General features: G+C 43.5%; 1 protein-coding gene across 1 annotated transcript in view; it reads right to left on the reverse strand.

Moving 5' to 3' along the window:
- LOC115144184 (cdc42 effector protein 1-like) overlaps positions 1-25,041 on the reverse strand; it is a 29,380-nt gene extending 4,339 nt beyond the window's left edge. Inside the window, exons 1-2 of the mRNA XM_029685011.2 lie at positions 24,854-25,041; positions 13,547-16,388 (exon numbers count right to left, since the gene is read on the reverse strand). Coding sequence (XP_029540871.2) covers positions 13,547-13,997 — 451 coding nt within the window. The 5' untranslated portion in view covers positions 13,998-16,388; positions 24,854-25,041. The remainder of the gene's footprint in view (positions 1-13,546; positions 16,389-24,853) is intronic.
- Between the last annotated feature and the right edge of the window lie 1,577 nt (positions 25,042-26,618).

Genomic DNA, 26,618 nt, shown 5'->3' on the forward strand with positions numbered 1-26,618 from the left:
GTGCTGAAACATGAGGGGAGGGCGCCGGGAAGAATGGCAAGACAATGGGCCTCAGGATCTCGGATGTGGAGGTCCTGGGCTGACCCGTGGTCTGCGGTTGTGAGGCCGGTTGGACGTACTGCCAAATTCTCTGAAAAAACATTGGAGACGGCTTAGGGTAAAGAAATTTACATTAAATTCTCTGGCAACAGCTCTGGTGGACCTTCTTGCAGTTAGCATGCCAATTGCACACTCCCTCAAAACTAGAGACATCTGTGGCATTGACAAAACTGCACATTTTAGAGTGGCCTTTTATTGTCTCCAGCACAAGGTGCACGTGTGCAATGGTCATGCTGTTTAATCAGCTTCTTGATATGCCACACCTGTCAGGTGGATGGATTTTCTTGGCAAAGAGAAATGCTCACAGGGATGTAAACAAAACAAAAAAGTGGCTGTTCCACTGGATGTCATAAGGTGAAAGCACCAATTTGTAAGTCGCTCTGGATAAGAGCGTCTGCTAAATGACTTAAATGTAAATGTAAATGTAAACAAAATTCTGCACAACATTTGAAAGAAATAAGCTTTTTGTGTGTATGGGAAATTTCTGGGATCTTTTATTTCAGATCATGAAACATGGGACCAACACTTTATATGTTGCATTTATATATTTTTTCAGTATATTTGAATAAAGTTCACAGAAAATAACTACTTTTGTAAAATACTTGAATACAGATCTCAGGAAGTGACTACTTTTCTGAAACTGTCAGATTGGCTGCATTCAACTCATAGCAGGGCTGCATCTGGAACTGCATGTTGAAGATAGAATGAATAGAGCACACACAATCTCCTATACTATTGCAATCAATCTGACAGTCATATTTTAACCGTTTTGTTCCAAAACACTACATACATTATCCATTTAAAATGATATGTTTATAAAACATGTATCCATAGGCTGCCACAAGTACATACAGAGTTTAAGTGATGAATTCAATACAAGCAGAAAAAAAAAGAAGGAAAAAAAAGTGTGCCTCCAGCCCCAACCTCCCCCACTCCTGGAAACCATGTTTCCCACCCCTTCCCACCTCCACCTAGCAACTAGGGTTGCTAATCAGTCTCCTGCCTCCTGTGCATTTCACGCACGACAGTTTCTAGGGTTTATCAAGAATGGTGTGACAAGCACAAAACATCTTGTCAGCGGCAGTCCTGTGGGCGAAAACAGCTCGTGGATGAGAGGTCGAGGGAGAATGGCAATAATCGTGCAAGATAACCATCACGCCACTAACAGCCAAATAACGACGCAGTACAACGGTGGTGTGCAGAACGGCATCTGTGAATGAACAACTCGTCGGTGCTTGTCATGGATGGGCTATTGCAGCAGATGACCACTCCAATCAACCAGACGCAAGAAGAAGAAGCTTCTGTGGGTACGCGATCACCAACACTGGACAATTAAGGAGTGGATAATAATAGGAGTGCACAATTGTGAGCAATAATAGTACCAACGCCTAGTTACATTGTTTAATGGATAAATCAGTTCACCTCTACCAGTGTGCACTATAGCTTACCTGCCATATGCAGTAGGCCTACCAGTCAAACGTTTGGACAAACCTGCTCATTCAAGGGTTTATCTTTATTTTTAATATTTTCTACATTGTAGAATAATAGTGAAGACATCAAAACTATGACATAACACATATGGAATCATGTAGTAACCAAGGGTGTCATACAAAATAGTTTTTATATTTGAGATTCTTCAAAGTAGCCACCCTTTGCCTTGAAGACAGCTTTGCACGATCTTGGCATTCTCTCAACCAGCTTCATGAGGTAGTCACCTGGAATGCATTTCAATTAACAGGTGTCCCTTGTTAAAAGTTAGTTTGTGGAATTCCTTTCCTTCTTAATGCGTTTGAGCCAATCAGTTGTGTTGTGACAAAGTAGGGGTGGTATACAGAATATAGCCCTATTTTGTGAAAGACCAAGTCCGTATTATGGCAATAACAGCAAAAATAAGCAAAGAGAAACGACAGTCCATCATTACTTTAAAACATGAAGATCAGTCAATCTGGAAAATTTCAAGAACTTTGAAAGTTTCTTCAAGTGCAGTTGCAAAAACCATCAAGAGCTATGATTAAACTGGCTCGCAGGAGGACCGCCACAGGAAAGGAAGACCCAGAGTTACTTCTGCTGCAGAGGATAAGTTCATTAGAGTTACCAGCCTCAGAAATTGCAGCCCAAATAAATGCAGAGTAGGTGAACCGATGATCTGTGATTTATTTCGAATTCAAGGCACACTTAACCAGCATGGCTACCACAGCATTCTGCAGCGATACACCATCTCATTTGCTTTGCACTTAGTGGAACTATAATTTGTTTTTCAACAGGACAATAACCCAACACACCTCCAGACTGTGTAAGGGCTATATGACCAAGAAGGATGGAGTGCTGCATCAGATGACCTGGCCTCCACAATCACCCGACCTCAACCAAATTGAGATGGTTTGGGATGAGTTGGACCGCAGCGTGAAGAAAAAGCAGCCAAGAGTGAAGCTGGTTGAGGTGAAGCTGGTTGAGAGAATGCCAAGATCGTGCAAAGCTGTCATCAAGGCAAAGGGTGGCTACTTTGAAGAATCTCAAATATAAAAACTATTTTGATTTGATTAACACTTTTTTGGTTACAACATGATTCCATGTGTTATTTCATAGTTTTGATTTCTTCACTATTATTCTACAATGTAGAAAATAGTACAAATAAAGAACAACCCTTGAATGAGTAGGTGTGTACAAACTTTTGATTGGTACTGTACGTTTTGAAACCACACTATGGATTTTATCCCAAAAGCCAGAAGAGGAAGACAAGAGAAGCATTGAACTACACACATTAATTAAGCTGTGGCAATATATTCATTTTGACAATAGATATTCTGCAGGTTAAAGCAACTGGGATATTAGTCCATCTACTGAGGTTGGATTGAATTGATTTGAGCGTTCTGAAATATATCTATTCCCAAATATTTAAATATGTAGTGATGGTTCGGGATCTTGATAGGCAGTAGAGCAGATTTTGTTCAATTTATTTTATAACTTGAATTTTTATAACTTGAATTTTATAACTTTATTTTATGGACCTGAATTTGTCTATGAAGCTTTTGGGAGGGATTGTCTCAATAAACGTAATATATCGTTGTCGTATAATGAGATCACATGATCTGTAGGATTGAGAGATATTTGTGTAATTTCTTTCGATTGTTGAATTGCCTGAGCCAGGGGCTCCATAGACAATAAAAATAGCAGTGGTGAGATGGGATCACCTTGCCTGCCACTTCTAGTTATTCTGAACAGAACAGAGCAGTTATTGTCTGTTATTAATATGGCTGAAGGATTGGCATATAGTATCTTAAATATATGAATGAAATTGGAGCCAAGTCCCATATGTTCCAAAACCGACCAAAGATATAACCATTCTAGTCAATCAAAAGCGTTTTCTGCATCGAGGGATAGAACTGCCCAAGGAGCTTTGGTTCTGATGAAGCATGTAAGATATGTAATAGGCAACGGAGGATAAAAGTTTTTTAACAAACCCGCTTTGCTCCAGATACCAATTTGGGTAAGTAAGTTTAGAGACTGGGCGACAGAAGTTTTGAATATAGTTTAATATCTGTGTTTATCAAAGCTAGAGGGCGATAATGAGAGCACTAGATGGCGTCCTTAACTTTTTTATAAAAGCTAAATTAGTGCTGTATTTACATCTCTTCCAAATGAACCTTCGTGAAGAGCTGTATTAATCCTTTTCAGCAACACCAGACCTAACTGGTTCCAACATTTTAAATATCCTCCAGGAGGAATACTATCACAACCACGTGATTTGCCTTTAATCATGTTATCCAATGCCCTTTTGTAGGTCATGGAGAGAGATTTGGGCTCCCAGCAAGCCCCCTTCCTCAGTTGAGAGAAGAGGAGTTTTTAAAAAGGACTCAATCTGGCTTGGTGTGGATTTACAATCAGAGGTGTACAATTCTTTATAGAAACGGGATAATCTTTGTTTGATTAATATGGGTTCTGATAGTAATTCACCTGATTCAGATTCAGATTCGATTCTTCACGCAAAAGGCGTGGATCTGGGCCTGTTCCAGTGAAAGCAGGATTTCCTTCTCGTCGGACTCGTTAAAGGAAAAAGTTTCTTCCAGTCCGTGGTAAGTAATCGCTTTTCTGATGTCCAGAAGTAATTTTTGGTCATAAGAGACGGTAGCAGCAACATTATGTACGCAATAAGTAAAAAAATAAGTTACACAAAACGCAAAAAAATAAATAAAAATTGCACAATTGTTTGGGAGATTGTAAAACGTCAGCCATTTTCTTCTGCGCCATCTTAATCATCTTATCCTACCAACGGGACATTAAAAACTGTAACATCCTATATTTCACCGAGACGTGGCTGAACAAAGAAACTGACAATATAGAGCTGGCTGGATTTTCCATGCACCGGCAGAACAGAGACGCTACCTCTGGTAAGACGAGGGGTGTGGGTGTGTGTCTTTTTGTCAATAACAGCTGGTGTGCGATGTCTAATATTAAGTCTCAAGGTATTGCTCACCTGAGGTAGAGTACCTTATGATAAGTTGTCGACGACACTATCTACCAAGAGAGTTCTCATCTGTATTATTCGTAGCCGTCTATTTACCACCAGAAAGTCGAAGCTGGCACTAAGACAGCTCTCAACCAACTCTATAAGGCCATAAGCAAAGAAGAAAATGCTCACCCAGAAGCGGTGCTCCTAGTGGCCGGGGACTTTAATGCAGGCAACAGTTTTACCAAATTCTTACCAGCATGTCACATGTGCAACCAGGGGGAAAAAATCCTACACCAACTTTACTTCACACAGAGATGCATGCAAAGCTCTCCCCATTTGGCAAATATGACCACAATTCTATCCTCCTGATTCCTGCTTATAAGCAAAAACTAAAGCAGGAAGTACCAGTGACTCTCTCAATTCGGAACTGGTCAGATGACGCGAATGCTACACCACAGGACTGTTTTGCTAGCACAGACTGGAATATGTTCTGGGATTCATACAACGGCATTGAGGAACACACCACCTCAGTCATTGGCTTCATCAATAAGTGCATCGATGACGTCGTCCCCACGGTGACTGTACGTACATATCCCAACCAGAAGCCATGGATTACAGGCAACATACGCATCGAGCTAAAGGCTAGAGCTTCCACTTTCAAGGAGCGGGAGACTAATCCGGAACCTAGTAAGAAATTCCACTATGCCCTCAGACGAACCATCAAACAAGTAAAGCGTCAATACGGGATTAAGATTGAATCCTACTACACCGACTCTGATGCTCGTCGGATGTGGCAGGGCTTGAAAATTATTACGGACTACAAAGGATAACCCAGACGCGAGTTGCCCAGTGACACGAGCCTACCAGACAAGCTAATTGCCTTTTATGCTCGCTTCGAGGCAAGCAACACTGAAGCATGCACGAGAGCAGCAGCTATTCTGGATGATTATGTGATAAAGCTCTCGGTAGCCAATGTGAACAAAACCTTTAACATGTTGAGTGTAGGAGGCAGTATTTTGATGTTTGGATGAAAAATGTACCCAAATGAAACTGCCTATTTCTAAGGCCCAGAATCTAGAATATGCATATAATTGTCAGATTAGGATAGAAAACACTCTTAAGATTCCAAAACTGTCAAAATATTGTCTGTGAGTAGAACAGAACTGATATTGCATGCGAAAACCTGAGGAAAATCCAACCCGGAAGTGCTGTTTCTCCCGAAAACTCTCTGTTCCATTGCCTGCATTCGCTCCATTTAAAGGGATATCAACCAGATTCATTTTCCTATGGCTTCCACATGTTGTGAACAGTCTTTAGACATAGTTTCAGGCTTTTATTTTGAAAAATGAGCGAGAAAGATCGATGATCGTCATTGTATGGCTGGGTGCCAGCAGCGTTTTGAATGCGCAACAGCTTGGAGCAGACATTTTCTCTCTCTCTCCTATTGAAGAAGGTACAGTCCGGTTGAAATATTATCAATTATATATTGTAAAAACCACCTGAGGATTGATTATAAAAAACGTTTGACATGTTTCTATGAACTTTACGGATACTATTTGGAATTTTCATCTACCCGGTTGTGACCGCTCGAGCCTGTGGAATTCTGAACATAACGCAACCAATCGTGACCAATCTACTTGGCTGCTAGCTGTTTGTAAAGTTTTGTCTGCTGAGATAGATGTCCTTACATAAACGCTTGGTATGCTTTCTCCTAAAAGCTTTTTTGAAATCTGACATGCCAGGTGGATTAACAACAAGCTAAGCTGTGTTTTGCTATATTGCACTTATATTTTTAGTAATTTAATTTAAATTTGGCACTCTGCAATTCAGTGGATGTTGACAAAAATGATCCCGCTAACGGGATGGGTGCATCAAGAAGTTAAACAGGTCCACATTCACAAAGCAGCTGGACCAGACGGATTATCAGGACGTGTACTCAAAGCATGCGCGGACCAACTGTCAAGTGTTTTCACTGACATTTTCAACCTCTCCCTGGCCGGGTCTGTAATACCTACATGTTTCAAGAAGACCACCATAATCCCTGTGCCCAAGGAAGCAAAGGTAAGCTGCCTAAATGATTACCGCCCCATGGCACTCACGTCGGTAGCCATGAAGTGCTTTGAAAGGCTGGTCATGGATCACATCAACAGCATCCTCCCGGACACCCTAGACCCACTCCAATTCGCAAAACGCCCCAACAGATCCACAGATGACACAATCGCAATCGCACTCCACACTCGCCCTTTCTAACCTGGACAGAAGGAACACCTATGTGAGAATGCTGTTCATCAACTACAGCTCAGAAATCAACACCATAGTCCCCACGTATCTAATCAGTAAGCTAAGGATTCTGGAACTAAACACCTCTCTCTGCAACTGGATCCTGGACATCCTGACTGGCCGCCCCAGGTGATAAGAGAAGGCAACAATAAGTCTGCCACGCTGATCCTTAACTTCATATGGCTGCAGGGGCAGTATTGAGTAGCTTGGATGAAAAGGTGCCCATTGTAAACGGCCAGCTCCTCAGTCTCAGTTGCTAATATATGAATATTATTATTAGTATTGGATGGAAAACACTCTAAAGTTTCCAAAACGGACAAAATATTGTCTGTGACTATAACAGAACTGATATTGCAGGTGAAACCCTGAGGAAAATCAAAACAGGAAGTGGCTTCTATTTTGAAAACTCCATGTTCCATAGCCTCCCTTTGCTGGATTTAAAGGAATATGAACCAGATTCCTTTTCCTATCATTTCCTCAAGGTGTCAACAGTCTTCAGACATAGTTTCAGGCTTTTATTTTGAAAAATGAGCCAGAACGATAACATCGCGACAGGTGGTCACATGAGATTTGCTTGCGCAACAGAATTTGGACAGCCATTGTTTTCCCCTCTCCTACTGTGAAAGACATTTGCGGTTGATATATTATCGATTATATATCGATTTAAAAACAACCTGAGGATTGATTATAAAAAACGTTTGACATGTTTCTGTGGACATTATGGAAACTATTTGGAATTTTCGTCTGCGTTGTCGTGACCGCTCTTTCCTGTGGATTTCTGAACATAACGCGACAAACAAACTGAGGTATTTTGGATATAAAAATCATTTTATGGAACAAACGGAACATTTGTTGTTTAACTGGGAGTCTCGTGAGTGAAAACATCCAAAGATCATCAAAGGTAAATTATTAATTTGATTGCTTTTCTGATTTTCGTGACCGAGCTACCTGATGCTAAGTGTACTTAATGTTTTATCGTATAAATATTTATAGTAATATTTATTGTATGTAGCACTATGCTATTCAGCGGTTGTTGATGACACTTATCCCGATAGGGGGATTGCAGCCATAACAAGTTAACACTGGGGTCCCTCAGGGGTGTGTACTTAGTCCCCTCCTGTATCCCCTGTTCACCCACGACTGAGTGGCCAAACACGACTCCAACACCATCATTAAGTTTGATGACGACACAACAGTGGTAGACCTGATCACCGACAACGATGAGACGGCCTATAGGGAGGAGGTCAGAGAACTGGCAGTGTGGTGCCAGGACAACAACCTCTCCCTCAATGTGAGCAAGACAAAGGAGCTGATCGTGGACTACAGGAAAAGGCGGGCCGAACAGGCCTCCATTAACATCGACGGGGCTGTAGTGGAGCGGGTCGAGAGATTCAAGTTCCTTGGTGTCCACAACACCAACGAACTATCATGGTCCAAACATACCAAAACAGTCGTGAAGAGGGCACCTTTTCCCCCTCAGGAGACTGAAAAGATTTGGCATGGGCCCCCAGATCCTCAAAAAGTTCTACAGCTGGACCATCGAGAGCATCCTTACCGGTTGCATCACCGCCTGGTATGGCAACTGCTCAGCATCTGACCTTAAGATGCTACAGAGGGTAGTGCGAACGGCCCAGTACAAGCTTTCTGCCATCCAGGACCTGTAAATAGACAGTGTAGGAAAGCCCTTAAAATTGTAAAAGACTCCAGTCACCCTTTTGGCTGTTTTCTCTGCTACCACATGGCAAGCGGTACCGGAGCGCCAAGACTAGGGCCAAAAGGCTCCTCAACAGCTTCTACCTCCAAGCCATTAGACTGCCACCGGACAAATTTCATTGACCCCCCCTACAGTTGAAGTCGGAAGTTTACATACACTTATGTTGGAGTCATTAAAACTCGTTTTTCAACCACTCCACAAATGTCTTGTTAGCAAACTATAGTTTTGGCAAGTCGGTTAGGACATCTACTTTGTGCATGACACAAGTCATTTTTCCAACAATTGTTTACAGCCAGATAATTTCACTTATAATTCACTGTATCACAATTCTAGTGGGTCTGAAGTTTACATACACTAAGTTGACTGCCTTTAAACAACTTGGAAAATGCCAGCAAATTGTCATGGCTTTAGAAGCTTCTGATTGACATCATTTGAGTCGATTGGAGGTGTACCTGTGGGTGTATTTCAAGGCCTACCTTCAAACTCACTGCCTCTTTGCTTGACATCATGGGAAAATCAAAAGAAATCAGCCAAGACCTCAGAAAAAAAATTGTACACCTCCACAAGTCTGGTTTATCCTTGGGAGACATTTCCAAATGCCTGAAGGTACCATGTTCATCTGTACAAACAATAGTACGCAAGTATAAACACCATGGGACCACGCAGCCGTCATACCTCCCAGGACTGAGACGCATTATGTCTCCTAGTGATGAATGTACTTTGGTGCGAAAAGTGCAAATCAATCCCAGAACAACAGCAAAGGACCTTGTGAAGATAATGGAGGAAAGAGGTACAAAGATACCAATATCCACAGTAAGACGAATCCTATATCGACATGACCTGAAAGGCCGCTCAGCAAGGACGAAGCCATTGCTCCAAAACCACCATAAAAAAGCCAGACTACGGTTTGCACCTGCACATGGGGACAAAGATTGTACTTTTTGGAGAAATGTCCTCTGATGAAACAAAAATAGAACTGTTTGGCCATAATGACCATCGTTATGTTTGGAGGAAAAAGGGGGAGGCTTGCAAGCCGAAGAACACCATCCCAACAACAGCATGGGGGTGCTTTGCTGCAGGATGGACTGGTGCACTTCACAAAATAGATGGCGTCATGAGGTAGGAAAAGTATGTGGATATATTGAAGCAACATCTCAAGACATCAGTCAGGAAGTTAATGCTTGGTTGCAAATGGGTCTTCCAAATGGACAATGACCCCAAGCATACTCCCAACGTTGTGGAAAAATGGCTTAAGGACAACAAAGTCATGGTTTTGGAGTGTCCATCACAAATCCCTGACCTTAATCCTATAGAAAATTTGTGGGCAGAATTGAAAAAGCTTGTGCGAGCAAGGAATTCTACAAAACCTGACTCAGTTACACCAGCTCTGTCAGTAGCTACTATCTTGTCTCATTGCTACAACTCCCGTATGGGCTCGGGAGAGACGAAGGTTGAAAGTCATGCGTCCTCCCATACACAACCCAACCAGCCGTACTGCTTCTTAACACAGCGCACATCCAACCCGGAAGCCAGCCGCACCAATGTGTCGGAGGGTACACCGTGCACCTGGCAACCTTGGTTAGCGCGCACTGCGCCCGGCCCGCCACAGGAGTCGCTGGTGCGCGATGAGACAAGGACATCCCTACCGACCAAGCCCTCCCTAACCCGGACGACGCTAGGCCAATTGTGCGTCGCCCCATTGTGCGAACCCAGGGACTCTGATGGCACAGCTGGCGCTGCAGTACAGCGCCCTTAACCACTGCGCCACCTGGGAGGCTGTCCATTGTTCATTAATTGGCATGGTGTCATCACTATGTAAATGTCCTGGACGAAAGGCAATATAAAAATTATAACAAGTTCAATGCTTATCAATACTAGTAATATCGTTCCTTGAACCCAAACATGAGGGGTATCCTCATCATTTTCTCATGCTGAGATAACCGGATGTTCGTGCCTGACGTGGTCCGCTCCACGGTCCTGGACTGGCCTGCCACCCGGGTTCCCGCCGGACCCTGGCTTTTGGTGGCCTACCATGGTCCCTGACGTCTCCGCATTTGTCGTCGCTTGCACAGTGTGTGCACAAAACAAGACTCCTCAACAAGCTCCAGCTGGTCTCCTTCAACCTCTGCCTGTCACTCACCATCCCTGGTCCCACATCTCCCTGGACTTTGTCACCGGTCTTCCCCCATCTGATGGCAACACCGCCATACTGACTGTGGTGGATCGGGTTTCCAAAGCCGCCCACATCATTCCTCTCCCCAAACTACCCTCAGCCAAGGAGATGGCCCAGCTCATGGTGCAGCACGTCTTCCGGATCCATGGACTGCCGGTCGACATGATCTCTGACCTCAGTTCTCATCTCGGTTCTGGAAGGCGTTCTGCACCCTCATTAGGTCATCGACCAGCCTGTCCTACGGATTCCACCCCCAGTCCAACAGCCAGTCGGAGCAAGCCAACCAGGATCTGGTGACTACTCTGCACTGCATGGTCTCCGCCAACCCCACCTCCTGGAGCCAGCAGCTGGTGTGGGTTGAATATACCCGCAACACCCTTCCCTGCTCTGCCACGGGCTTATCTCCTTTTGAGTGTTCCCTGGGGTATCAGCCCCCGCTCTTCCCCAAGCAGGAGGAAGAGTGCGTCATGCCTTCTGCCCAGATGTTTGTCTGCCGCTGTCATCATACCTGAAGGAGAGCCCGGTCGGCACCATCGGACCCCAGCTCCCCGGCATCATCTTGGGCAGAAGGTATGGCTATCCACCAGGGAACTGCCCTTCCGGGTGGAATCCCACAAGTTCTCCCCCCGGTTTATTGGCCCATTTCCCATCGCCAAAATGATTAGCCCCTCAGCTGTTTGTCTTCTGTTGCCACATACCCTTCATATACATCCCACCTTTCATGTGTCCAGAGTTAAACCCATGTCTTTGCGATTGTCTCCACCTCCTCCAGATGTCACCCATCTTCCCCATTATCCCCTGTGTATTTATACCTGTGTTCTCTGTTTGTCTGTTGCCGGTTCGTCTTGTTTGTCAAGTCAACCAGCGTTTTTCATCTCAGCTCCTGCTTCTCCCCAGTCTCTCTTTTTCTCACCCTCCTGGTTTTGACACTTGCCTGCCCTGTCTCTGAGCCTGCCTGCCTGACCACTCTGCCTGCCCCTGACCCTGCCTGCCGTCCTGTACCTTTGCCCCACCTCTGGGTCTTACCTTCAAGCATGATACTTTTAACCCTATCCCAAACCTTAACCCTTACCTTAACCATTCAGAAATAGTAATCTCATGACTCTGGATCAGAAGGTTGTATGTTTGATCCCAGTCGTGAACACTGTTCTTTTATTTTTATTAGAAAAAATTAATATATACTGTATATGTTTTTGTACTTTTTACCACTTTTTCTCCACAATTTTGTGATTTCCAATTGGTAGTTACAGTCTTGTCCAATTGCTGAAACTCCTGTACGGACTCGGGAGAGGCAAAGGTTGAGAGCCATGCGTCCTCCGAAACACGACCCCGCCAAGCCGCTCTGCTTCTTGACACACTGCTCGTTTAACCCGAAAGCCAGCCGCACCAATGTGTCAGAGGAAACACTGTACAGCTAGTGACCAAAGTCAGCGTGCATGCGCCCGGCCCGCCACAAGGAGTCGCTAGAGTGCAATGGGACAAGGACATCCCAGCCGGCCTAACCCTCCCCTAACCCAGACGACGCTGGGACAATTGTGCACCGCCTCATGAGTCTCCCAGTCGCGGTCGACTGCGACACAGCCCGGGATCGAACCCGGATCTGTAGTGACGCCTCTAGTGCTGCGATGCAGTGCCGCTGTGCCACTGTGGAGGCATTTTGGGGTTTTAACCCTATCCCGAACCTTAACCCTTACCTTAACCATTCAGAAAGAGTGCCTAAACTTACACCTTAACTTCAACATTTGACATTTGGAGAAATGGAACGATAAAGAGCAGCAGGAGTCAAACCAGGGTGTGAAAAACACTTTGAAATGTTACATTTTGAGCAATATTGAAATGTAATGTTTGGAGAATTTGGATGAAGTTAGACTGTGAGAGTTTGTTGGTATTACCTTATGACTCAGACATTGTGAAAATATATTTGTTATTAATTTTGAAGCTGCAAAAGTGGTCTAATCTAATGTTGAGGTTATTCCATGTCCCTTGTGTATTTAATTATAGGCTATAGTCTACATTAAGATTAATATCTAAGAGCCCTCAAAACCATGTGCTTATGATCATATATTTCAAATAATTTGCATGTATTCAAATACATTCAAATATTGTTTAGTTTTCTGGTACTGTATTTAAATATCAAAGAAAATAGTTGCCTTTTAGTTTAAACTCTATATAAACTACAGTATATTCGACTACCATAAGTATTTGAAAAGTTGGTATTTTCAAATAAACTACAAAATGCTAAGAAAATGTGCCCAGGTCTGCTGGAAACAAACACGATGCAAGGTAAATTACTACCACTACATAGTTTGAATGGGAAGTGCTCTCTGCCTGGGTGTACAGGTCTCTTACACCAATAACATGCTTGCACGCACATAGATAAAAACATGCTTCCAAACACACACACCAAAATAGAGCAGAGAGGTCAGACAGTGAAACATGAGGGTATTAATGTGGGGTAGTCGGCATCATAGGGCCTCAGACCAGACACACAGCAGCACAGTAATGTCTGATGCGCCTCTCTCTTATCATCACATAACAAGCTAAAGAGAGTGTGAGGGTTGTTGTGTGTCAGCCAAGGTGATTCATCATGACAGCTGTGGAAAATTTGTCTGAATTACTGTGGAAATGAGAGTATGTTTTCACAGCATGTCCAACAGCAGCTATTGCGTCTATGCACGCCCCAAACAGTGTTAGCTTTCTGAGCTTAAGCTTAGACCTTAGGTCCAGGATCTACCGCAAGTCTTCACAGGTATGGTTGCATGTTCATTTATTGTGTGGATGCGTGCATATGTTTGTGTATGTGTGTGTGTGGGTGTACAGTAAGACTCACCATAACCATAAGTGGTCTCATCCAGGGAGGTAGGAGAGGTGTGGAAGAGGTTTTTAATAGGGCAGCCGTCCACATCCAGCCGGGGGAGGGACACTGCGTTCTTGATGATGGGGGAGATGGGAGGGGGTGGCGGGGACAGGTCCTTCGACCCCCCCCTGGGATGCTCTGGTGTCTTCCGAACATGCCGGAGGGTCCGGGAGAAGAAAGCCCCGATCTTGTTGTCAGGACTTGTGACGGAATCATCATCCTCGTTTCCGTTGGCGGCCCCGCCGTGATTGCTAAGGAACGAAGTGTCCCCGAACACGTCCCCTCCGCGGCCCACGTGCATGGTGTGACGAAAGTCTCCCAGCGGAGGGCTGATCATGTCCAAGGTGAGGTCACCCTTGAAATGGCGTTTACCCTGAGAGCCGGCCACCAGGCCCTTCAACCCAGGGATCTTCCCCAGGTTCATGGTGATGGCCAAGGGTAAGGTTCTCTCTCTAAAAAAAAGAATCCCTTTAAATCCACTGAAAGTAGGGATGGAAAAGGAACTTAAATATCTTTGGTGAAAGATTTGCTTCAGAAATTCTCCCAGGGGGATTGTGTGGCTCAAAAGTAATGATCATGTAAGTTTAGGTTTTGAATATAATTCCACCACCAGGTCTTGTAGGGTCAACCTTGGTAATGGAGACGTCTATTGTATTCTCTTGTTATCATGTGCTGTTTGCAATTTCAGTCCCATTTTCTGCTGTTTGTTGTCATCCATATCCAGCTGGATTAAGTCGAGAGAAATGGAGGAAAAAAGTATGCAGCTCAGTTCCTGGAATTCACTGCCAGTTTGAGTGTGGTCAAAGACGCTATGCTCTACAGTTGTTTTAGGCTTTGGGTTTTTAAAACATCAGCTCAGGAATAACCCCAGTTCTAGCTGCAAATATCCCTCCTGTGGTTGTACACTGGAACCATTTATTAAAAGAAAGCACAAAAAATGTATTCAATTCTCCGCCTAGAAGAGGCTCAAATGCAGCTATAACAGTCCAGTAACCCTGAGGGGATTTTTTTTGCTAAAGACTGATTTAGTGAATAGATGTAGAACCAGGTAGGAAATCTGGCAGAACACATCACTATCTGGAACATTCAGTCATAAAGTAACTGGATCAGGTTTTTCTACAGACCCTTGCCTGCTGTTTGTCGTCAAAGTTCCGCGTTTCAAAGTCCACTGTTCTAGAACCTTCTAAATGTAGACCACAGTGACTCTCCTGTCACTGCCCTCGAGAACAAATTAAATGTAAGTATGTTTTAATTGTCTGAGAGTTTCAGGTTATTTTGTCTCTCTCTCGTCCTGTGTTTTGTTACAACATGAGTGCGTGCTACTTAATCAGATCACATATTTCCCCGAAATACTTTTGCAAAATCTCTATAAAAGCAGAGCAGAGACCCTCATTTCTACACTTACAACTGATCTGACCAGAAGCCCCAAATCTTGTTTTCAAACATGCAAAGTATGTTCCACTAGAAAAAAACATACGGTTCTATTTTTAGCCCAAAATTCATAAAATACTGACAAATGTACTGATAAGAAAATCACTTAGCTGACTTTGATTGCACAAAATACCCCAGTAAGTCAACACTGGCAGGAGGTATGCAAATAATGGACTTTTCCTTTGTAATCTTTAGCCAGCAAAGTAATGGATATTGCTTTCTGTAATAATTTGATAGTGTAACGTACACTGACAAGGTGTTCTTGTTCTGTTAAGAGCTTTCCATTACCGAGGCCCTCCCACGAGCGATAGCCTGTCTTTATTAATGACTTGGAGCAGACCTCTGAATGGGATTGCGTCAGGGTTAAAGCAGCCTTTTAATTTGCTCCTGACCACAGTCCCAGGCCCTCTCCTTTAGGTCTCCACTGGCTGGCGTTTTAAGAGGGGCAGCTGGGAGCAGCACAGAGGGAGGAAGCACACCTCATGCCACAGACTGGAAAGAGAGAGAGCGAGGGAGAGGAGTCAAGAGAGAGACAGAGAGCAGTACCAGGGGTCTACTTACCAGACCAACAGACTTCTATTAGGTGTGATGTTGAATTTGAGATAGTCTTAACCTCTCGAGAGCATGAACCAGACACTCATAACCAGACTTCATATACTTACAGTTCAAGCCACCACCTCAACATCTCTGACTAACTCTCCTATGTGACTGTGAGCTGCAGAGGCAAAAGCAATCATGCACTGCTCAGCTTGTGTGTGAATGTGAAGCAAAGCAGATTCTCTCTCATGGTTGAAAGAAAGAGAAAGAGAGAGAGAGAGACTTTTTGACCTCTCGTCTGACTCCCGCAGACACAGCTGGAGCCCGAAGGTTTATCCCCAAACGTCTTTAAGGAACGCTCCTAGATGTCTCCTACACGTTCCAGCATCCCCCCATGCCCTGCTCTGTCCTCCTCCTCTCCTTCTGATCCTTTGTTTTCAGAGTTACACAAATCCAGCCGCCCACACTCCAGGCATCTGATAGAGCAGGGCTGAAACTGAGCACCAGTTGGTTTCAGAAAAAATAACAAAAGCAGAAGTCTCTAATAAAAGGTAATAAGTTTAATGCAGTAATCCGGGCAGCTGTCTGAGTTTTCAGAAGGAAAAAGGGGGGTCTCCTCAGGGGATTGGTCGTAGCCTGGATGAGCCCCTAATCCCTGGATCTCTTCTTCCCCTCGCCTGTCCGTCAAAACTTTTTGGGGGCCTCTCTCCTCCCTCTTTCTGGGCTCTGTCCTGGCACTGACGTTCCTCTCTCTGGGTCTGTGCTGGTTCTCTCCACTAGGCCTGCTGGTTATCTGCTGGTTATCTGGGTCTGAGAAGCTACCTTGGCCTCACTCTGAACATGCTGTCTGTTGTGGGAGAGAGAGAGGGGGGAGACAGGGAGTTAGAAATGGTGGGTCATGGTACCGGTACATACAGTTGAAAGTCAGAAGTTTACATACACTTATGTTGGAGTCATTAAAACTTTTTTTTTTAACCACTCCACAAATTTCTTGTTAACAAACTATAGTTTTGGCAAGTCGGTTAGGACATCTACTTTGTGCATGACACAAGTCATTTTTCCAACAATTCTTTACAGACAGATTATTTCACTTATAATTCACTGTATCACAATTCCAGTGGGTCAGAGGTTTACATTCACTAAATTGACTGTGCCTTTTAACAGCTTGTGAAATTCCAGAAAATGATGTCATGGCTTTAGAAGCAACTGATAGGCTAATTTACGTCATTTGAGTCAATTGGAGGTGTACCTGTATTTCAAGGCCTACCTTCAAACTCACTGCCTCTTTGCTTGACATCATGGGAAAATCAAAAGAAATCAGTCAAGACCTCAGAAAATTGTAGACCCCCACAAGTCTGGTTCATCCTTGGGAGCAATTTCCAAATGCCTGAAGGTACCACGTTCATCTGTACAAACAATAGTACGCAAGTATAAACACCATGGGACCATGCAGCCATCATACTGCTCAGGAAGGAGACGCGTTCTGTCTCCTAGAGATGAACGTACTTTGGTGCGAAAAGTGCAAATCAATCCCAGAACAACAGCAAAGGACCCTGTGAAGATGTTGGAGGAAACAGGTACAAAAGTATCTATATCTTCAGTAAAACGAGTCCTATTTCAACATAACCTGAAAGTCCCTCAGCAAGGAAGAAGACATTGCTCCAAAACCACCATAAAAAAGCCAGGCTACGGTTTGCAACTGCACATGGGGACAAATATCGTACTTTTTGGAGAAATGCCCTCAGGTCTGATGAACAAAAATAGAACTGTTTGGCCATAATGGGCATTGTTATGTTTGGAGGAAAAAGGGGGAGGCTTGCAAGCCGAAGAACACCATCCCAACCGTGAAGCACGGGGGTGGCAGCATCATCTTGTGGGGGTGCTTTGCTTCAGGAGGGACTGATGCACTTCACAAAAAAGATGGCATCATGAGGAAAGAAAATTGACACTCAACGTCAACAAAACTAAGGAGATGATTGTGGACTTCAGGAAACAGCAGAGGGAACACCCCCCTATCCACATCGATGGAACAGTAGTGGAGAGGGTAGTAAGTTTTAAGTTCCTCGGCGTACACATCACAGACAAACTGAATTGGTCCACCCACACAGACAGCATTGTGAAGAAGGCACAGCAGCGCCTCTTCAACCTCAGGAGGCTGAAGAAATTCGGCTTATCACCAAAAGCACTCACAAACTTCTACAGATGCACAATCGAGAGCATCCTGTCGGGCTGTATCACCGCCTGGTATGGCAACTGCTCCGCCCACAACCGTAAGGCTCTCCAGAGGGTAGTGAGATCTGCACAACGCATCACCGGGGGCAAACTACCTGCCCTCCAGGACACTTACACCACCCGATGTCACAGGAAGGCCATAAAGATCATCAAGGACAGCAACCACCCGAGCCACTGCCTGTTCACCCCGCTATCATCCAGAAGGCGAGGTCAGTACAGGTGCACCAAAGCTGGGACCGAGAGACTGAAAAACAGCTTCTATCTCAAGGCCATCAGACTGTTAAACAGCCACCACTAACATTGAGTGGCTGCTGCCAACACACTGACTCAACTCCAGCCACTTTAATAATGGGAATTGATGGGAAATGATGTAAAATATATCACTAGCCACTTTAAACAATGCTACCTAATATAATGTTCCCTACATTATTCATCTCATATGTATATGTATATACTGTACTCTATATCATCTACTGCATCCTTATGTCATACATGTATCACTAGCCACTTTAACTATGCCACTTTGTTTACATACTCATCTCATATGTATATACTGCACTCAATACCATCTACTGTATCTTGCCTATGCCGCTCTGTACCATCACTCATTCATATATCTTTATGTACATATTCTTTATCCCCTTACACTTGTGTCTATAAGGTAGTAGTTTTGGAATTGTTAGCTAGATTACTTGTTGGTTATTACTGCATTGTCGGAACTAGAAGCACAAGCATTTCGCTACACTCGCACTAACATCTGCTAACCATGTGTATGTGACAAATACAATTTGATTTGATTTGATTTGAAATTATGTGGATATATTGAAGAAACATCTCAAGACATCAGTCAGGAAGTTAAAGCTTGGTCGCAAATGGGTCTTCCAAATGGACAATGACCCCAAGCACACTTCCAAAGTGGTGGCAAAATGGCTTAAGGACAAGAAAGTCAAATTATTGGAGTGTCCATCACAAAGCCCTGACCTCAATCCTATAGAAAGTTTGTGGGCAGAACTGAAAAAGCGTGTGTGAGCAGGGAGGCCTACAAACCTGACTCAGTTACACCAGCTCTGTCAGGAGGAATGGGCCAAAATTCACCCAACCTATTGTGAGAAGTTTGTGGAAGGCTAACCCAAAACATTTAACCCAAGTTAACCAATTTAAAGGCAATGCTACAAAATACTAACTGAGTGTATGTAAACTTCTGACCCACTGGGAATGTGATGAAAGAAATAAAAGCATAAATAAATTATTCTCTCTACTATTATTCTTACATTTAACATTCTTAAAATAAAGTGGTGATCCTAACTGAACGAATACAGGGAATTTTTACTAGGATTAAATGACAGGAATTGTGAAAAACGGAGTTTAAATGTATTTGGCAATGGTGTATGTAAACTTCTGACTTCAACTGTAGCTAAGACACACATAGAAATATAATGAAAGGTAAATCATCTGGCATTTGGAGTGCAGCTAGTACTGACAGTTGTTTCCATAGTGCAGCTGGTACTGACAGTTGTTTCCATAGTGTAGCTGGTACTGACAGTTGTTTTCATAGTGCAGCTGGTACTGACAGTTGTTTCCATAGTGTAGCTGGTACTGACAGTTGTTTTCATAGTGCAGCTGGTACTGACAGTTGTTTTCGTAGTGCAGCTGGTACTGACAGTTGTTTTCATAGTGCAGCTGGTACTGACAGTTGTTTTCGTAGTGCAGCTGGTACTGACAGTTGTTTTCATTGTGCAGCTGGTACTGACAGTTGTTTTCATAGTGCAGCTGGTACTGACAGTTGTTTTCATAGTGCAGCTGGTACTGACAGTTGTTTTCATAGTGCAGCTGATACTGACAGTTGTTTTCATAGTGCAGCTGGTACTGACAGTTGTTTTCAAAGTGCAGCTGGTACTGACAGTTGTTTTCATTGTGCAGCTGGTACTGACAGTTGTTTTCATAGTGCAGCTGGTACTGACAGTTGTTTTCATTGTGCAGCTGGTACTGACAGTTGTTTTCATAGTGCAGCTGGTACTGACAGTTGTTTTCAAAGTGCAGCTGGTACTGACAGTTGTTTTCAAAGTGCAGCTGGTACTGACAGTTGTTTTCATAGTGCAGCTGGTACTGACAGTTGTTTTCATTGTGCAGCTGGTACTGACAGTTGTTTTCATAGTGCAGCTGGTACTGACAGTTGTTTTCATAGTGCAGCTGGTACTGACAGTTGTTTTCATAGTGCAGCTGGTACTGACAGTTCTTTTCATAGTGCAGCTGATACTGACAGTTGTTTTCATAGTGCAGCTGGTACTGACAGTTGTTTTCAAAGTGCAGCTGGTACTGACAGTTGTTTTCAAAGTGCAGCTGGTACTGACAGTTGTTTTCATTGTGCAGCTGGCACTGACAGTTGTTTTCATAGTGCAGCTGGTACTGACAGTTGTTTTCATTGTGCAGCTGGTACTGACAGTTGTTTTCATTGTGCAGCTGGTACTGACAGTTGTTTTCATTGTGTAGCTGGTACTGACAGTTGTTTTCAAAGTGCAGCTGGTACTGACAGTTGTTTTCATAGTGCAGCTGGTACTGACAGTTGTTTTCATAGTGCAGCTGGTACTGACAGTTGTTTTCATTGTGCAGCTGGTACTGACAGTTGTTTTCATAGTGCAGCTGGTACTGACAGTTGTTTTCATTGTGCAGCTGGTACTGACAGTTGTTTTCATAGTGCAGCTGGTACTGACAGTTGTTTTCATAGTGCAGCTGGTACTGACAGTTGTTTTCATTGTGCAGCTGGTACTGACAGTTGTTTTCATTGTGTAGCTGGTACTGACAGTTGTTTTCATTGTGCAGCTGGTACTGACAGTTGTTTTCATAGTGCAGCTGGTACTGACAGTTGTTTTCATAGTGCAGCTGGTACTGACAGTTGTTTTCATAGTGCAGCTGGTACTGACAGTTGTTTTCAAAGTGCAGCTGGTACTGACAGTTGTTTTCATTGTGCAGCTGGTACTGACAGTTGTTTTCGTAGTGCAGCTGGTACTGACAGTTGTTTTCATAGTGCAGCTGGTACTGACAGTTGTTTTCGTAGTGCAGCTGGTACTGACAGTTGTTTTCATTGTGCAGCTGGTACTGACAGTTGTTTTCATAGTGCAGCTGGTACTGACAGTTGTTTTCATAGTGCAGCTGGTACTGACAGTTGTTTTCATACAGTTGTGCAGCTGGTACTGACAGTTGTTTTCATAGTGCAGCTGGTACTGACAGTTGTTTTCATAGTGCAGCTGGTACTGACAGTTGTTTTCATAGTGCAGCTGGTACTGACAGTTGTTTTCATTGTGCAGCTGGTACTGACAGTTGTTTTCATAGTGCAGCTGGTACTGACAGTTGTTTTCATAGTGCAGCTGATACTGACAGTTGTTTTCAAAGTGCAGCTGGTACTGACAGTTGTTTTCAAAGTGCAGCTGGTACTGACAGTTGTTTTCAAAGTGCAGCTGGTACTGACAGTTGTTTTCAAAGTGCAGCTGGTACTGACAGTTGTTTTCATTGTGCAGCTGGTACTGCCAGTTGTTTTCATAGTGCAGCTGGTACTGACAGTTGTTTTCATTGTGCAGCTGGTACTGACAGTTGTTTTCATAGTGCAGCTGGTACTGACAGTTGTTTTCATTGTGCAGCTGGTACTGACAGTTGTTTTCATAGTGCAGCTGGTACTGACAGTTGTTTTCAAAGTGCAGCTGGTACTGACAGTTGTTTTCAAAGTGCAGCTGGTACTGACAGTTGTTTTCGTAGTGCAGCTGGTACTGACAGTTGTTTTCATAGTGCAGCTGGTACTGACAGTTGTTTTCATTGTGCAGCTGGTACTGACAGTTGTTTTCATAGTGCAGCTGGTACTGACAGTTGTTTTCAAAGTGCAGCTGGTACTGACAGTTGTTTTCATAGTGCAGCTGGTACTGACAGTTGTTTTCATAGTGCAGCTGGTACTGACAGTTGTTTTCAAAGTGCAGCTGGTACTGACAGTTGTTTTCATAGTGCAGCTGGTACTGACAGTTGTTTTCATAGTGCAGCTGGTACTGACAGTTGTTTTCATAGTGCAGCTGGTACTGACAGTTGTTTTCAAAGTGCAGCTGGTACTGACAGTTGTTTTCATTGTGCAGCTGGTACTGACAGTTGTTTTCGTAGTGCAGCTGGTACTGACAGTTGTTTTCATTGTGCAGCTGGTACTGACAGTTGTTTTCGTAGTGCAGCTGGTACTGACAGTTGTTTTCATAGTGCAGCTGGTACTGACAGTTGTTTTCGTAGTGCAGCTGGTACTGACAGTTGTTTTCATTGTGCAGCTGGTACTGACAGTTGTTTTCATAGTGCAGCTGGTACTGACAGTTGTTTTCATAGTGCAGCTGGTACTGACAGTTGTTTTCATAGTGCAGCTGGTACTGACAGTTGTTTTCATAGTGCAGCTGGTACTGACAGTTGTTTTCATTGGGAAGCTGGTACTGACAGTTGTTTTTGTTTGTATTCCACATTTTTTCCACTCCTTTTCCTGCCACTACCTAAGTAGTAACTATATAATAGTTTCTGTTTGACTGTAATTCAACTGGCTAAACATAATACAAAACTCCAAAATTACACAAGCTGAGTATTAAGGGGGTTTCCCGAATATCTCTCTGGTAGGCTACATCCCAGAACCATCCATCCAATCCACCCCCTCCACCACGTAGCTGCCATACCTGTGAGCCAAGGTGAGGGATGGTGGATGTTCACTGACTGGTCTGACAGTTGTTTTATGGCAGCTGGCAACAGTTGTTTTCAAATGGCACCATATTACAGTTGTTTTAGGTCACTGGTTTTGACAGGTTTTCAAAAGCTAGTGCTGACTATGTAGTGAATAGGGTTCCATTTGGGACGCACTGTAGATGGAGACGCCATCTACACTGTAAACCGGAGAAGCCAGGCTCTAATAGGAGCCGTGTGTGTGTGAACGCATTCCTGGGAGCAACATCACTGGACTCTCTCTCTCCATTACAACCATCACACCAGAGAGAGAAGAAAAGAACCCAACCACATCCCTGATTAGAAACACCTTAAGGTCTGATCCCGCTTTCCTTCTCTGAGTCTGGCTGTGTTACAGTACTGTATGAAGATCTCATGCAAAACAAAAACCACATGGCTAGATCAATGGACTGGAGAGATACTATACTGTACTCTCAATCATCTTTTATTGAATCGAATGAGTCAGGATTTTATACAGAATTATGTTTTGTTGGGTATACCAACCAGCATTTGACCCCTCTCCTCCTTTCCAAACTCCGGTCCTATTGTAAGTCCCTTACTCACTAACTAAGTTAACCAGGTGAACAAACATACAAGATAAGGCTGCATTTTTTCACTCCCCCGCCACATCCAAATAATTTATCTTCCCCCTAGCTGTGTTCTATTTGAATCCAAGCTAAATAGAGCAACACTTCCCCTAAGCTTCTTCAACAAACATCCATAGGCTCTTGAAGCATCTATCCTTCCTTCATCCTTTGTCCTCCTTTTCCCTCCTTTCAGCGCTCTCTCCCGTCCCCCTCATTGTCTCTCTACCCCTCTTTCTCTCCATTTGTCATTTGCCATGCTGTTGTGGACAGACTTTGAGGGGGTCAGGAAAGGAATGAGTCAGGCCCATTTGGTGACATTGACAGGTCATGTATCCTCTACTCTTTATGTGTGGCAACCAAGACACCAACAACAAGTAGCCTCAGGTGTTAAAACAGACAGTTCGTCCATACTGGGAGTTCACACCTTCTAAACTAAACTCTTTCCTGGTTGCGTCAATCAAAGATGGTGGATAAATGAAGATAGTTCACTCAGGCCGTTTACCATTTAATTATTTTCTGTCCGCTTAACGGGATGGCTCTCCCATAGACACCAATGCGATAGCATCTGGGTCTGGTCTGATTAGGTCATTGACTTCAATGTAACCAGAACAAAACCTGAGAGTGGTGTGTCTCGCTTCCTCTTCAGACTCTGGCGTCAATGACACGGGTCACATTGGAGGAATGTGGGGCACAGGTACAAATGTCTAGAGTTCAAATGAAGGAATCATATTGGATGAGGCCAACAGGGAAGGAATGCCCCAACTCTACATTCCAATACCTCATCATCAGGTTCTGATTCTAGGTGTTTGCTTGGTTATTCTGGTTCAATATGCATGAGTAAGGCCGGCGGCAGGCCAAAATTGAAAAATAAAAATCAATAGAGGCGATGGTCAAACAGGTCTACTGCAGCCATGCGTGAACAAGAGTAGATCCATCAGACCTGCCTGGTGTTGCAGGCAGAGCGCCAGGAAAACATTGCTATTATCACAGAGCCTGCTCTCTCCATTGATCTGCCTTGTGTGTGAAGCTAACAAGCTCTCCAATCAATTGTATTGGCTGATCTCCCTAATGAGGTCAGAGTAATGAGAGCTCTGTTATGTGGTGTTGCTACCCTTGACATGTGGAGCAGGGGCTGCGTCATTAACTTGTCAATATGTGAGTCAGGGGTTCCCCTACGGTGTTCTGTTAAACAAGTCATTTTAATGAATAGTTTAATCCTCAATGGTAAATGTTCTGATTCCCCCCATAAAACATCTGATGAGCATAAGCAGAACGAAGAATATAGGAGAGGATAGATTCATATTTTTTGTGGACAATATTTTTGATCTGCTAAGACCTAAGCATAGACCAGTGATATATTGCAACACAAGCAACCCTAAATATAATGCAGGACAGATTATGTTTCATGCCAAATGATCTATGGACAGTCACCCTCAAAACTTTTACCACAATAACAAATGTGCATGTTAGGATACAGCTAGGCTACAGAGCCATATAACCGTATACATCGGCAACCTATGGCTCATAATTTCAGTTATCAAATATGAAGACTTGATTGTGAATAGACAGCAAGACAACATTAAACAATTGAACAACAAAAAAGTTTTCCTCCATACTTTACTTTCAGTTGACACAGAGTCTATTGATATTTGAGAGATTGCATTTATAGAAGACTAATTAATAGCCTTAATATTTATTCAAATAGCCTAATGAAAGGAGAGGCTACGAGAGGAAAATAAAAAGTTGAGTGTAAAGAAAAACTTACCTGGGCAAGTAGACTAAGAGCCGTTCACGCAGATGGGATACGATTAAAAGAGCGTACTTTTTATGATAATCCCAAACATCCGTAATTATAATGAAGTATCATGATGTATTGTGAGTTCTAGTAGCCGGTCTTGTAACCGGACAGTACGTTTAGCGCGTTCAGCTTCAGCAGAATGAGCTTGAGTAGGCGGTGAAGAATGGTGCGGGCTACTCATAAACTGATGACGAGGCCATCATCGAATCAGCAGAAGCGAAGCAGGCAAGGGGAATGTACTGTATGAAGTAGCTAGTGATACGCGGGTTGACTCATAACCTGCAGTCCCGCAGTTATATGCAGGTTATAGGGTCAAACAGGCTATAATTTCGTTAATTTGGGGTATAATTTACGTTTTCTTTTATGTATTTACAAAAAAATCCATTATGTTATTACTTTTTACTTTGTTTTGCTTTTGGCTTATTTAATCATGCTTTAAATTAATTTAATCTAGAAAATGATCCAATGTGTACACAAATTGAAAACTTAAGTAGTATTTTTCTTTGCTTTTAAAAGATGCCACATAAAGACATAGAGACAGAAACAACATTTAAAAAATATCCTATACCATACCTGGAACATCTGCAAATAGACAGAGAGAGATACTGGAAGAAAAAAGAGATGGGAGAAGTTAAATCTACCTCTGAGCTTACAAAGCAAGAACGAAGAAGCAAGAGATGGCAATGGAAATGTAACCAACGGAATAGAAGACAGACTTTAAAGAGAGCAGTCGCAATGGAAACCTACCTCTCAGGCGACACACCACCTCAGTCACCAGATGACTTGCAGCCAGAACATGAGACCTACCTCTCAGGCAACACACCACCTCAGTCACCAGATGACTTGCAGCCAGAACATGAGACCTACCCCTCAGGCAACACACCACCTCAGTCACCAGATGACTTGCAGCCAGAACATGAGACCTACCTCTCAGGCAACACACCACCTCAGTCACCAGATAACTTGCAGCCAGAACATGAGACCTACCTCTCAGGCAACACACCACCTCAGTCACCAGATGACTTGCAGCCAGAACATGAGACCTACCTCTCAGGCGACACACCAGCTCAGTCACCAGATGACTTGCAGCCAAAACATGAGGCCAACATACCTGCCCCTAACTTACCTGCCCTTAACTTACCTGCCCTTGATGCACACCCTGATACCCCTTCCTCATCATCTGCAACAGGAATGAGAAGTCAAATACTTGCTGGAAGGAAAAAGGTTGGAAGAGGTCACTCAAAAACATACAGATTTCATTGCATGTCAAATGTCAAACTTGATAAAACTTACAGAAAGCTGAGAAAAAAAAGGTATGATCAACTGATGAAGAAAATGGAGAGACAAGATTCTCCTAAGACAAAGTCAAAACAGCAAATGAAGGGAACGCCGAAGAACTTGAGAAGGATTTTAATTGTTTCAAAATGCCACCATTGCAGAGCGAAAGCAAAAGTATCAAAAAATGCAGAGTGCAAACAAGGGGCTTCAAAAATGCTCACAGGCTACATCCTGAGAAAGTATGGCCTGGTCAAAGAGCAAATGAAAATAGGCCAACAAGTCTTCAATACTCCAGGAAAAAGCAGTGTAACATAATTAGCACAGCCACAGAAGAGAAAATCACAAGATTCTATGAACGTGATGTCAACAGTAGAGCAACAACAGGGAAAAAGCACATACTAATGAGCAACAAGAAGAAAAAGTAGAAGCGCTTCTTGAATGGCACAATCAGAGT

Source organism: Oncorhynchus nerka, linkage group LG16, assembly GCF_034236695.1.
Source record: "Oncorhynchus nerka isolate Pitt River linkage group LG16, Oner_Uvic_2.0, whole genome shotgun sequence".
NCBI lineage: Eukaryota > Metazoa > Chordata > Actinopteri > Salmoniformes > Salmonidae > Oncorhynchus > Oncorhynchus nerka.